The sequence below is a fragment of the Amphiprion ocellaris genome, chromosome 20 (genome assembly GCF_022539595.1).
Source record: "Amphiprion ocellaris isolate individual 3 ecotype Okinawa chromosome 20, ASM2253959v1, whole genome shotgun sequence".
NCBI classification, from domain to species: domain Eukaryota; kingdom Metazoa; phylum Chordata; class Actinopteri; family Pomacentridae; genus Amphiprion; species Amphiprion ocellaris.
In genome coordinates this window covers 9,179,452-9,193,985 of record NC_072785.1, presented here as the reverse complement: position 1 = coordinate 9,193,985, position 14,534 = coordinate 9,179,452, and the positions used below count along the sequence as shown (strand labels likewise).

General features: G+C 38.5%; 1 protein-coding gene across 1 annotated transcript; it reads left to right on the top strand.

Annotated features, from left to right (window-relative positions):
- Positions 1–1,126: 1,126 nt before the first annotated feature.
- Positions 1,127–13,910, top strand: LOC111567718 (TLE family member 5-like). Its single transcript, XM_023269005.3, has 7 exons — positions 1,127–1,551; positions 5,584–5,681; positions 6,958–7,021; positions 7,464–7,508; positions 7,599–7,661; positions 7,965–8,039; positions 9,582–13,910. Exons 1-7 carry the CDS (start codon positions 1,525–1,527, stop codon positions 9,819–9,821), a joined length of 612 nt encoding a protein of 203 aa, XP_023124773.1. The 5' UTR covers positions 1,127–1,524; the 3' UTR covers positions 9,822–13,910.
- The last annotated feature ends 624 nt before the right edge of the window (positions 13,911–14,534 follow it).

The window sequence follows — 14,534 nt, the reverse complement described above, 5'->3', positions numbered from 1 at the left end:
TACAATTAGTTGCATTGTAAAGTAGAATATTAGACATACCAAACACACAAAGTCTAAACATCATGCCTGGATATGCTATAAACTGTCAACATTTTGGGAGGAGGGGTCACAATTATTCAGTTACAACAAACTTTAAAGTTTCACAAAACCGCACTGTTACATTAATTTATTTATATCTGTATGTTAGGAATATTTGAGCCAGATAAAAGCAGCTCTAGTCGCATGTAAAGTGGGAAATAAAGCTTTGACAAGAAGCTTGCAATCAGTTTTTGGCAGACGATTGTCGTTTTTGGCACGACACCTGTATGATGATGCTGATGAATTTTGCTTTTTGAGCGCTGTGTTGATATCTAACACATTTTCCTTCCTTTTATAGATGCATTGGATAATACAGGTGGGCATCCAAAGGGGTAATGCCTCATTAAGATAGATAGATAGATAGATAGATAGATAGATAGATAGATAGATAGATAGATAGATAGATAGATAGATAGATAGATAGATAGATAGATAGATAGATAGATAGATAGATAGATAGATAGATACTTTATTCATCCCCTTGGAGAAATTCAAGGTATCCAGTAGCTCACGTTACATACAACATATATGAAGGAAACATTTACAAAAGAGCATGCAATTGGCATGCGAATTGTGCTGGTTGAAGAAATAGCAATTTTAAAACGTGCCTAAAATGCTATGTTTACAGAAGTGTGAAAAAAATGTTAGTATTCACAATAAAGTGCAAATTGGTGGTATTTACAATAATAAAAAGAAGATTATAATTAGAGTATTATAAAGTACAAAAGCTGCAATGTGAAAATAGAAGTAATAATAATGACTATATAGGACGGGTAACTGATTTATTCCAAAGTTAAATTGAGTTTGTTTTTTTTTTAAATAATTTGACAAAAAAGATTTTTTTTTTTTTCAATTTTTATTTTCTTGCTTATTTATCTACTTGCTAAAAACGTACCGAGCCACCCTGAATGTGTGAGTTTCCGGTGCACTTGTTTGACCATCCAGCCCCGGGGGTCCCCAGCCTGCGCTCCCCGGCCCCCGGTTCTCTGTCTCCGGCCCTGGCTGCAGCGACGCGCCGGTCAGTTCAGCTCTGTGTCACACGGGGCGCCCGCTCCTCCGCTGCTCGGTTTGTTTTCCGGGTGATGCTGCTCTTCTCTTCAAAGCAGAGGAAAGTCGGGGGCTCATGTGTCAACATCCAGGGTTTCCCCGGGGAGGCGTAGCGTTAACGTTATTCCAAAAAACCTGATATTCCTTTGAAGGGGCTTTTTGTTTTTCCTTTATTGTTCCACATCCTCGGAGGCGGCGGTTTGTCCGACGGCGAGCACCGCAAGACGATCTTCGGCTCCCGCTGCTTGGACGTTAGCTAACGTTATTTTAAAGGATGACAGAGTACAAAGTGCGAATAGCGTCTCCAATCATTTAATAATATCTGGGGACCTGTTAGCCTAGCCAGCTAGCCTGGTACTTCGATTAGACCAAGGGAACACGGCGAAACACACTGCTGACATGATGTTTCCTCAATCCAGGCACTCGGTAAGTTGGCTAGTGGAACTTGTCCCGGGTGGAAACTGAGCAAAGTGAGCAGGCTGAGCTAACGCTAGCTAGCAGCACACAGCTGATACTTAGCGCTGCTGCTGCGGGTAGCTGTCAGCTTCTCACAATGCCAGACCTCCCTGCATCTCCTCACCAGCTTATATATCCAATATAATGCAGAAACGACGGCAGCTGAAAACTTAAAATTACCATACATGCTAGCTATGACACTTATTTTCCCGCATTTGGCTAAAAACACTGCATGTCGTTAGCTAGCATTACTCAAAACAGCTAATTTAAGTTGATGCTGGGCTCAGTGTGAGAGGAAGTTCGTGTGCTATTCTGAAGTATTCGGCTCGGTTAGACCCATTTTCTAAACAAACTACTCAAATTTAAACTTGCATTAATGTCCACATATATATATATGGACACCCAGTAGAGGAAGCTATGATCTCTAAAATGGTTAATTAAAATTTTTGTCAACCATAAACGAAATTTGAGCAATAATACTGGTTGTTTTTGAAGCTAAATGAGACAAGTTACTGCTCATTAAGACGAAATTAATCCTACCTAAGCTGAAGATTACTATAATAGTCAACTAAGGCCAAATTAATAGTATTAAATAGTCACTGTAAAAAACGACCCAGTGAAGAAAAGAACCCTTTCTGAAAGCATAGCTTTAAAACACTGCTAACACTCCCACGATAGTGGATCAATCATCTGCCCATCCTTAGTATTAATATCTGATAGGAAAAATGCATTAAGCATAAGTTATTGCAGTTGATTACAGTCCAGCCAATAGTGGGTTTTTGTGGGTGATGCTAATATAGAGTAAAAAATTCAAATATATATGAAGAGTTTGGAAGCAGAGTCGTCTAATCCTCTTTCTGGTCTCACATTTGAGGTTTGGGTTGTAGGTTAGACCACTTTGCCACTACAGTCTAGACCGTAAAATATTAAAGAAGTTATATAAAACTCAGTTTGGATTTTCTGTGGGTTAGGTCACTCTGCTTCTAACCAGCTTATATGATATATGTCAGTTCCTTATACATATGCGCACATATATCAAATGTTAGAACAATATTAGAAAGGGATAATGATTGGGTCGTTGTTTATTCATTTTTCAGCACTGCATTTCACAAACTAGTTGGCAGCTTACAGTAAAGATGGAGCTCGACTCCGCACCACAGTCTGCTCTGCTACATGTGCTGCAGACAGAGTTTTATCAACATTGGAGGCAGAGAGTTTCATTGGACAGATTATGTATTGACACCATTTATAAATTACTCCAAGCATTTATTGTCCCCATTATGTTCTGTAAAATAAGAGTATATCTTTTTTTTAACCATCTAATGTCTTCAATTTTGGTCTTTTGCTGGAACAAACCTCTTGCATCCTGAGACATTATGACTGGGATTTTTCCAATATTTTCAGACATTTTATCTACCAAATGACTAATTGAGGAAACAAGGGTCACATTAATCTAAGGTTACGCCTGTTTCCTTCTACTGTTATCATACTGTAAGAATTTATGACCAACTGACGCCATACAAACTGTATTTGGAAACAAACACCAAACACACAACAGCAAACATTCACATTGCGGTGTTGTGTGGTCATATAAGGTCATGGTAAGATAATGCTATGTTACATTTTTACTGTGAGATCTTCAAGTTCCATCAGATATTCATTGTCTATTTTTTGGAGAGTTTTAACCAACACTCTTTTTTATTGATAAGTTGATCAGTTGCTTTTGTGATTTATCAATTCATATTTAAGCTTCAAAAATGTCTCTACAGCTCAAAGTAACATCTTCAGATAACTTGAGTGACATGTAACTGAGCAATGCATTCTATTTTGACATTTTCTGAACCAGAAAGAGGCGAGTAATTAGAATGTGTTCCCAAATTGCCAAAATAGTTGATTAAATATCTTAAACACTGCTTGCGTACACAGTTATTAGACAAATTGTGTTCATCATGATTAATGTTTTGATTGAAAAGATGCAATGCTCTTTGTTAATAAAGCTCAAACCTGAATGTTTTCGTTTTGAGTTAGTGTGCATAATTATTAAGCAACTAAATTGTAACGATTTTTCCCAACTGATTTGTTCTATGCCAATTTTATAGTAAGTGTCACAAATAAGTAACTTGAAAGAGCACTTAAATTGCATTTTTTCAAAAGTTTTCAGTGACCAATATATCTGTCATTTTCAATTACTGCCATGAACCTTCCATCCTTTGAGTCTGTCAGTTTCTTAACGTGCTGATGATCAACTTTCACTAAAATTCTTAACAGAATTTAGGTCAGGTGACGAAGGGGCCAGGTCACTGTTCGGTCAGCCTTGAGGTTGCTGCTGGTCAGCCGAGCAGCTGAGCATTGTCCTGCATAGAGATCATGGCCTTCTTGACTCCTTCCTGTAACTCTGCTTGAAGAAAATATCTGATTTTGTTGTGGTTTCATCTGTCCATAGAACCTTTAGATATCTGCCTTGAGCTATTTCTTGGCCCAATTTTACCACTTTTAAGTTTTGAATCTTATTCCGTGGTGGTCATGTTTCAGCCTTTTATTATTACCTCTTACTACCTTAAGTACTCCCTTACTTGACAGTTTTTAGCCACTCCAAGTAGGGTGCAGTTGTGGAAAATGATGACATTGGAGAAAAACGGGTTCATGGAAGCTTAACGTTTAATTTTTCTCAACTCTTTTACAGATTTGCTCCTTTTCTTTGCTGCACATTTTATGTGACAATGTTGACTGTTCACAACACAACATTTGATTATCCAGTGGTCATGCCTCAATAGCATAGTTGCATCTAAGTAGTATCATACCATTTTTGTCTTATGAGCATCAGTTAAATCTCTTTCTCTTTGTTTTTAAATAAAGCAAGAAGCTGCCTGATAAACATGCACACCTTTAATATACAAGTTTAATCACTTTAGTCTGCTTCCTCCCTCATTTCTCGAATATGTATTACCTGAGGAAGATAAAATCCAACAAGCATGCAAGTTTATGCTATTTTGAATTGGAAAATGTGCTTCTAAGTTCTGATGAAATTAGAATATTCACTTTCCTAATAACTGTACATGAAGTGTAGATTGATCCAGCAATTGTTTTTTTATGTTACTCGGTTCATTTTATGGTTTCTTAAGCCTGCCTCACGTTTCAGTAGCACATAGTAAGAGCAGTTGCTCTGAAGATTTAATTGATCCACACTATTTTCCTGTTATTCAGCTCATGAAAAGCCCAGTTTCAGCACTACTTTTGCACTTCACCGCATGAGTTTTGACATCTTTGTACCCGCATGACTCCATCTTCTCTGAGTCCCATAATCCAGCTGGAAACCTCTTGCCCTTGTGCCACTTATTTAGAGAGTAATGAGGTTTAGGGAACTAGATAAATCCTGGATTACAGCTTTGGACTGATGGTTTAAGTGTAGTCTATACATAACCAGACTTCTAATGCAGCCTCTAAATACCTCTCGCATATGGTCAGCATGGGCTCACTTAGCCTTCTGTAAACACAATTCCTCAATCAGCACACTTTGCGGGTTCCGAAAGAGCTGAGCTGGTGTTTCTGTGCCGACAGATGTTTAATTTCAGTTTCTTTAAGACATCTGTGGGCGTCCTTGGAGCTCTGGTTGATAGCAGCGTGCTATTAGTCAAACATGCTGTCTCCTCCTTTATCTCATTTTGTGCTGCAGACTCAGACGTGAGGCTCAGTTCAGGCCGACCTTCATTTTGGCTATCCTCTCAAGGGGTTAATCTCAGAGGTCAAACTGCTGTTTCTAAACAAACCCAAATACACTTTCATTAACGCACACACACTCAGCAGCAGGGAGGACATATGATACAAGTGTCCTGCAGTCTGCAAAGGATATTTATTCTCTAGTTGCAATGGTAAAGCAAAGGTTGCAAATCCAAGCTACAGCCTACAATAAGAGAATAAACTAGGTTGGGTGCGAGGATCTTTGTGGAAACAATTTAGGGCTCTGTGAGAATTTATAAAAACTCATCATGTTGTGTTTTGCAGGCGTCCTCTCAGTCCGGTCAACCTCTCAAGTTCACCACTTCTGATTCCTGTGACCGCATTAAAGATGAGTTCCAGTTCCTCCAAGCACAGTACCACAGGTATGCAGTAACACAACCACACACACGCTTAGTTTAATAAAATGTCAGACGGAAACATTTCCCCACAGTCTGTTATTATGGGAAATAACTGACTTAGAGGGAAACCCTCTATTCAAGGCTTTATTTTTCAGAAATACATCTCATTTTGAGAAGGGCATGGAGTTCATTTTTTCATCTACACTTTGAGCTCAGTTTTTTGCCACCTTCTGTCTTCTTGCCTTAATTTAGGTATATCCTAGTTAGATTTTAAGATGATCTTTTGAAATTTAGTACATCATGTACCTGTATTTGCAGTGGCTCTTTAAACAGTAGTCATGGGAAGGAAAATGTTGGTTAAACTTACTGCCTTAAAAAAAAAAACAGATTTATGTAACCCAGAAAAAATGTTTTGAATACCATGTAATTTTATTTACTAGTATTAGCATAAGGGCATGTACACAAATAGTTTGACATTTTGGGAAATACGCCTATTCTCTTTTTTGCTGGGATCTAGATGAGAGGATAAGTACCATACTCATGTCTACACCTATCAGCTGCCATAATAATAATAATAATAAAGTGCTTTACAGCAAATGGAAAAACACACAGTAAAATACAATCAAGTGAAAGTGTGAAAGAGGACTAAACGCTAAAAACAATGCATGATTAAAAAAAAGCCTGAAAATAAAACACAGTTTAAAATCTGAGTTAATTTAAATCTAAAGTAGAGCTCTAATGTGTTGTCAAGAAGAAAATACAGTCTAAGTAAATAGCTAAAAAGGAAACTGACAATTTAGGGGAAAGCCTTCTGACATGAACAAGTCTTCAAGAGTGATTTAAAAGAAGATGTAGCGATGGTGTAGGTGACCCTTGTGCTGCAAAAACAGCTCTAACCTGTCAGGACATGGACTTGGGACGTCTAGGGGTTTATTCTTGTGGTTGGACATTGGCTTTGATAGCTTTGGTTGGCCTCTATGATTCAGGCTTCTTCCCGTGCATCCCTCAGATGCTTGATAGGATTGGAAACAGGGGAAATTTAAGGCTGTGTTAACATCTTTATCTCCTTGTCATGTCTCTTGAGCCAGTTTTGAGCAGTTTTTTGGGTGTAGCGGGGCGCGTTGTCCTGCTGGGGGAGCCACAGCGATTGGTTAGCATCGTTGCCATCCTTCTCATCTGTCAGTGGTTGTCAAATAAAAATTATTCCCCAAATGTCAAACTCTTCCTCCACAGAGCAACTTTTCAACTTTACCTGTATTGTTTGTTCTAATATAATTCATATATTTATATTCCTGCTCAGTTTGAAGTTGGAGTGTGATAAACTGGCCTCTGAAAAGTCTGAGATGCAGCGTCACTATATCATGGTAAGTGTGACTTTGACTCTCAGCAACATGTAGCTGCTTTGCTTCATCTGGGCTCCTGTTATATACGAATGTAAGTCTTTAAGTCTTGCAACTTCGGCTTAGGAGCACCTGCACACACGAGGAATATCCATATCGTCTCTGTTTGTTAGTTAAGTTGAACATAATCACAAATCTGTGGGCGCATTTTGCTTTGTGACCTCGTCAGGTTCATTCACTACATGATGAGTCATGGACCAGTGATCAACTACAGATCACATGAAAAAGAGATAAAAATATCTACGGTTTTCAACATATCATCCACTTAGAGTATAAAATACACGCATATAAGAAAATATTGTTATCCAGAAGGATTGGTAGTTTGTGTGTAGTATATAAAAAGCTACAGAAAGTAGAGTTTCCGTTGGTTTTAATTATCGTCTTTGCCATCCTCTGTTCATTTTAGTACTATGAAATGTCCTACGGGCTGAACATTGAAATGCACAAACAGGTAATCCATGTCTCCTTATGCGTTCTTCTAGTAGCTCAGGTTTGACAGCCTGTTATTCTGACCTCATGTTTTCTTGTTTTTGTTTTATAGGCTGAAATAGTCAAGAGACTGAATGGAATCTGTGCTCAGGTGCTGCCTTACCTGTCACAGGAGGTAACGACAGTAACGCCTTAATGTTCCCGACTTTCACCTGCTTTGGATTACAGTTTCTGTCCAGTTGGAAATTTTCCTCTACATGTCACTTACCTGATTATCATTGCTAATATCTAAAAAATGCAATAAAAATGACCCCCAAAAGTATTTAGTAGGATTGGACGGGCTTAATATGTCAACTGTTTGTTCTGTTATTGATATAAATAACAAGAACATTTTATAAATCTTCTTTGTGCTTCATTATTTAAGCCATGTCAAAACACTTGCAAATTTGTGTATGAGCGTGTGACGTCTTTGTTTCAGCATCAACAGCAAGTCATGGGCGCCATAGAGAGAGCCAAGCAGGTCACACCTCCTGAGATGAACTCCATCATACGGGTGAGCAGTGTGGCTGAGTTTTGTAATGCTGTGTTGTTACTGTCAGTGTTCACCAGATGTTGTGTCCTGCTGTTCTGGCTTCATCAGACTGCCAGAGACAATCTGCCATCATTCTAGCCAGTGTGTCAGCGTTCACAGGTCACGTGACCAGAGCACCGTCCTCATACATGTCGCTTTTCTTCACATCACTGTCTGTACATATACACTGTTTTGTTTCTTTAAAGAAGGAAATTAATCTGTGATTGCTTGTGTTTAATGCCAGTTTTCATTTGGGAAAGTAAATGCATTTACTCAAGTACTATACTTCTACTTGAACATTTCTATTTTTGCTGCTTTATACTTCCACTCCGCTACATTTCAGAGAAAAGTATTGTCCTTTCCACGTGACTACATTTATTTGACAGCTTTAATTACTTTTACGTTGAAGATTTGACACAATGGATTATATAACAAAATTTTAAAAATACTAGTTGTTAAAGATTAAACAAGTAGTTTAAACTTTTTCGAGGTTCTGATGTCTTACAAAAATCTGTGTGTATTCGGGTTCACATTTGAGATGTCTATGAGTTGTTAGCAGTTATACCAAATTGTGATTTTTGTCTCTGTTTCTTACAATAAATGTTCAAATGATCCATAATATCAAAAATCAAGTATTATAGAAACAGTCCAAAAATTGAAAGCAGATTTGTTGATGGGATCTTAGTTTTTCTCATGCCTTCTCCCACTTGTCATCTCACAACCCTTAGATTCATCTGCTGTCCCTGAATGTAAAACTGGATATAAAGTAATTCAAACTGGCTGCCCCATCAACAACAACTACAAGTCACATGCTGCTGACACACTGATGCTTTAGTAATAATAATAATCTAATGAAGTCTTATATAGTAATAGGCACCAAACTAGTACTTTTACTTAAATTATTTAACTACATTTTGCTGCTTAATGTGGAATTTAAATAGGATTTTTCTTGTGAGACTTTTTCTTGGAATGGCATATTTTTTACATGGCTGCACTGGTACTTTTTCTTAAGTAAAGCATCTGACTGTCAATCACTGTCACTGTTTTTCATATGTAATGATGTATTAACCCTGCAGCACAACTATTTTTTTTAGCTTTATATGTCACCTCAGCTTCACAATATCTGAACCAAGAGAAGAGATGTTAATGCTAATATAGATAGGGAATACAGATATGTATCAAACACAGACATCTGTATTTTGTGCAATAATTATCATGATTTTATTACAGCTACAGAGTATTTGTTATTGAAAAAAAATAGAAAAACTGACAACCACCGTTCTGAACAATGCATAATCGGCTGAATATAACAATAGTTTTTTCTTTGTTCAGCTTCTAAACATGCACTTTTACAATGAACAGACGTGATAATTCATCGCTTCAAATTTACTAAAGACAGAGACACTGTGCATCACAATCTGTAGTTCTCCCAACATCAACTGGGATTTTTCTGTTTGTACAAATGTACAACTCAGTATTATGGTGTCTAAACTCACTGCGTCTTTACCGTTCATGTATTTGCAGCAACAGCTCCAGGTGCAACACCTGTCCCAGCTCCAGGGCCTGGCCCTGCCGGTGACCCCGCTGCCCCTGGGACTCACCCCACCCACCCTGCCCGCCGTCTCCTCCAGCTCCGGCCTGCTGTCCCTCTCCTCCATCCTGGCCAACTACTCCCACGGCCAGCCCCAGGTGGCGAAGGAGGACAAGGCCAGAGACGCTGCAGAGAGGGCGCCCAGAGGGGAGGACGGGGACAAGTCAGACTAGCGCAGACACAGGAGGAGGTTTGGAGGAGGGTGGCGTGGGGGTGTCATAGGTGTCGAAAAAAGAAAGGTTAAACTGTAACTGTAAATGGATATTGATGTAAGTCTGGCTGCCTGTCTGCTGAGTGTCGATGTAGAAGAGTAACTGCAGGGATGATGACGAGCAAAGAGGACGGAACGGAAACTTTTTTTTGGATGTGCAGAGGATGAAACTCCTGAATGACTGAGAGTTAAATGTTCTTATTATTTAGTGGTAATAGACACGGTTCAGGCTTCTAGACTTTAAATAGACGCTTTTTTAGTGTAAGCCATTGTTGTTAGGCTTAACCAAGATAAATGTTTTCCCATTTGGAGAGAGAGAGAGCTGAGGATGAAACCTGACTGCAGTCTCCTGTACATGGATCTGCCTCTCACAGATTTATTTTTCTGACTTCTTTTTGTTTTCAGATCTGTTTATTTTCTCTGTAGTCCCTCTGATTGTTTCCTACTGGCTGCTGTCTGCCAGTTACAATAAGCAATTTTAACAACATCTCAGTTCCCTATAACTTCTTTCCCTTGTAGAATAACTCTATCAGCTGTTTTTCCAAAATGGAAAATGTTGAATGGAGCTTTCTGGTCAGTGATACCATTAATTCATGCTCTCGGAGCCAAAATAAGCCTGGTGAGACGTGTAATGTTGTAAAGGGACATTTCACTTGCCAGGTGCATTGAAGCCCTTCGATTATAAATCACCTGATTTGTCACAGTTTTTTGCGTTTATGAACAACCACTGGATGCATTACCTGAGTTGCGTACCTCAGTTTCAGATAAATGGGATTTTATTCCATTAAACTCTATAGTTTGTACAAATGGTAAGATTACCCAGCTTGGGAGTTAATTTGTGTTTCGTAGGCCTAGCTGCTGCTGCTATGTGCGCTACATTGGATGGACCATGACTCGTCTTTAAATGACAAGAATTAAAGCTCTGAAAAAAAAAAACAGATTTTATTTCGACATGTTTTCATGAAGTAAGACAGGCTGTAATTAGACCTTAAGAGGTGTCTGTGTGTTTGAGTGAATGGGACTGGAAATAAGAAAACACTTGTTTAATTTAACTTTTCTTTTCTTTCTTTAAGCACCTTTTGTATTTTCCTCATCCACCCCACTCTTCCCTGCTTGTGACCTTCCCCACTCTGGTCCACTCTTAAACAAAACTTGAACAGGATCTAAATTTCAGAACCGGGTGGTTGTGACATGCAGAGCAGTACTGTATTTCTCTAAGTTGTCAGAGTTCTTCAGTTTACACCGAGACCGTATCAAACACCTGTCTTTTCCTGTTTTATGAGATTTGTGTGATTGTAAGGAGAAGCTCCATGTTTAATTTACCAGTTCATTCGAAGAATCTGTCCTGGGTGAGTTGCTAAAGCTCTATAAGAGACAACATCACATTTTATTACAACCAGAATTTGTGTAAGTGAGCAAATAATTGGCCCCATTTTCAAAAACTATATAAGCTGTGTCCCACCACATACTAATTCCGTTACCTATATATCATCTTGATAACATACTGTACTGTAATGTACTGTTGTGTTCTAATAGGAAATAACATATTTTGTTCTGAGCCTTCTCACCATCATCTTTATATCCACCTGTTACCAGCTGCCATGTTTCCTTTGCGCGCTGCGTTGTAGGACAGTAGTGTCTGCCATACGACTGAAAAATCAACACTTCAGTCTGAATCCTGATGAATTAAGCTCAGGGCTTGACAGTAATTTTGCTATTTCACCTGTACTTTATCACCTTAGGACAATACGGACGCAGACGTTGCAGTTGCATCATAAACACCTTAACCGTGTGGCTCATATTCTCTCATATTCATACATTCTATATTGTTATATTTCATGATATCAGTATGCTATTGTTTTACAAATGTATCCGTCATTTATAGTTTATTTTTTACATATAACACATTGGATCTCATGGAATGTTCAACAGTAATATCGGGGTTGTTGTTTTTTTACGGTATATGTGATTTTTGCATACAGTCACCATATCAATGTTAGTATTGGACAATAGCTATTTTTCTATATTTAGCCATATTTCTCAGCTCCATTTGAGCATAAAGATTTTTCACTTTTTTAGGCCTAATATAGCTCAATATAAAACTATACTAATGTAACTTAACTGGAGGTCTAAGTAGAGATTTAAAAGTCTGAAAACAGGCTCAAACTCAAAACATGCTTTGTGCATAATAAGGGTTCAGGACACCAGTTTACCATTTGTAGAGTGCTCAGACTGGAGAAGTGAAAAAATGAAGTATACTCAATACAGCCTGCTTGATTTTTGAAGGTTTTGTTGGTTATTTCTGATCTCCCACAGTGCAGTACATGCAGAAAATGCAGCAGCCGTTTACAGCTGGAGAAAAGAAAAACAAATTGTTGAACACATACATATTTCCATCTCTTAAGTTAAAGGTTTTCTGGGTAACATTCAGAAAACCATTATTAATGACACGGATAGCCATTATTTAACTACGGTTATGTCTTTACCCTGTTGTGTCTTTTCATGAATCAGACGCCCTGCCAGTGTTGACCCTAGTTTTCCCTCGACATCGGTCACACTCCCATTTGGCCAGACGGGCTTCCCTAGATAAAAGTTTTTTGTTCCTTTGTGGAGTTTACGCTGGAATCTGTGTTGTGCTGGGAGCCAGTCCTTTGTTGATGTTAGCAGAGTCTACTTCCAAGTCAGCGCTAGGTTGTGTTGCACACTGTTGGCATTGGGGGGAGAGGAAGAACAGCACTGAGGCAACGCACTCACGAGTGAGCATAAACATCCCATCCTTTGGTTTTCCTCGGAAAATTCATCCGCTGACCTCCACTTAGACAGCCGAGGAAGGTCTCCTTTTTTTTAAGTTACTGTGTTGCCACATCAGTGAATACAAAAGGGATTATTACATATAAATTGCTTCACATTCTTACACGTAGTGCCTTTAAATTTGCAGTTGCATTAAAAAGTCACTGTTGAACTGACATCTAGTGGGTTAGATGTTTTATTTAGTATAAAACTGTTGAGGATTTCTTGTCTACCACCTGCAAAAGCTGTATTCATAATGCTTGCAGTTAGTCTGGAAGTGGGACACAGCTGATGGTTGAGAAATGTCCTCATTTAGGCAGCAGAGGGCAGCAGCGCTCTTTCACCGATTATTAATGCTAATGCAGGTGAATGCAAAGCATCCTAAAGCTCACAATGGCTTCATTGTTTTCTCTCTTCCCTTTTTCATTTCCTGCTACGGGCCGACCACAGGTACACCGCAGACGTCACTCCCCTGTAGCCTGCTCCAGAGCTTTGGCAACTTAACCTTTAACGTCTGAGCAAGTCCGAAATCAGAGCTTAAACCTTTCCTCTGCATTTTAATTTGAAAAGCACTTAAGTTGTGGCTCAATGCTCTTCTGTTTTTCTTCTTCCTGTCTGTGCTAGTGTTGGGGAGCTGAAGAGTTTCCCTCCCTAGAGATTCTGACTTTAATATATCGAGCGCGAGAACAGATCAGTTAGTCATTTGCACTCTTTATACTGACGTCGGTCTCTATAGAAAAAAACCTCCTTTGGCAAAACTCAGACATGTGAATGGTATGTGTGTTTGTTTTGCTGTGAAGGGCCAATTTGTATACATATGAATATATCAATATACATATTTTTTAAAGCATTTTTGTATGTTTCAAAGCTGCTTTTTAATGTGTGTGTATCATGGAAGACTTTGGTGTTGTATGTGTGCATTACAAGCCTACAGTAAGAGAGGCACAATGTTGTATACCATGTCGTTTTTTCCTGTTTTTTCTCTCCAATTCATTCTCTCAGTAGGCTGTAACACTTAACATTGTTTTCTAGGTTTGTAAATGTTTTATCCTTTTTTGTGCAAACGAAAAACAGTTAAATGTGTTTATGAACACGGTCTCATTTTAAAAAAAATACCTGGGGCAAAAAAAACAAAACAAAACAAAAAAAACTGAACAAAGATGTAAACAAGCAACTGTGTACTCTAATGAGAATGAATCAACCTTTTAGCAGTAAGGAAGCTTCTCTGGTGCCTTACAAATAAAAGATGTGATTGAGAGTGGTTATTTGTGTTTGGTTGTGGTGCATGTGGGGGAAAAGAACAGTTTGAAGAACATCGAAAACTGCAACTTTTGCGAGCCCGATTAAACATTTAGTTTTCTGTTCTCCTCTCCAGCTGGACAAAATTTTTGTGGCATGAGTTTTGACACTCCTAGTTCACTTGCATAAAAGTTTGCGAGTAATATCTGACTCGAATTCCAGTCGGATTAGTAACATCTCACGGGATGAGTTGGCATGTGACACTAACCTTGGCACATTAAAGCTGCGCTAATCATTACTTTTATATTAAATATTACCAAATGGTTCATTTTCATTGCACTTGTCCTTCTTGTTTGCAGAAAAAGAAGCTCTAAAATCCAACTATATGCTTCCGGCACAACAGACAAAGTTACCGTTTTGCAGTAAGATGCAGCCCTCAATAGTTAAGGCCCAAACACAGCTGAAAGTAAAGTGACTATTTTACTGAAACACATCAGGTGGCAAATGACTGCTGCTGTTGATTTGTAACAGCTGGATGCGTAAATGGACAGTTTTCTGTTTCAATTTAATGAATTAGTAGCTCACTGTTATGCTCACTGCTTGTTGCCAAATCGCAGGTAATGGACCTTTTCACAACAGCTATTTT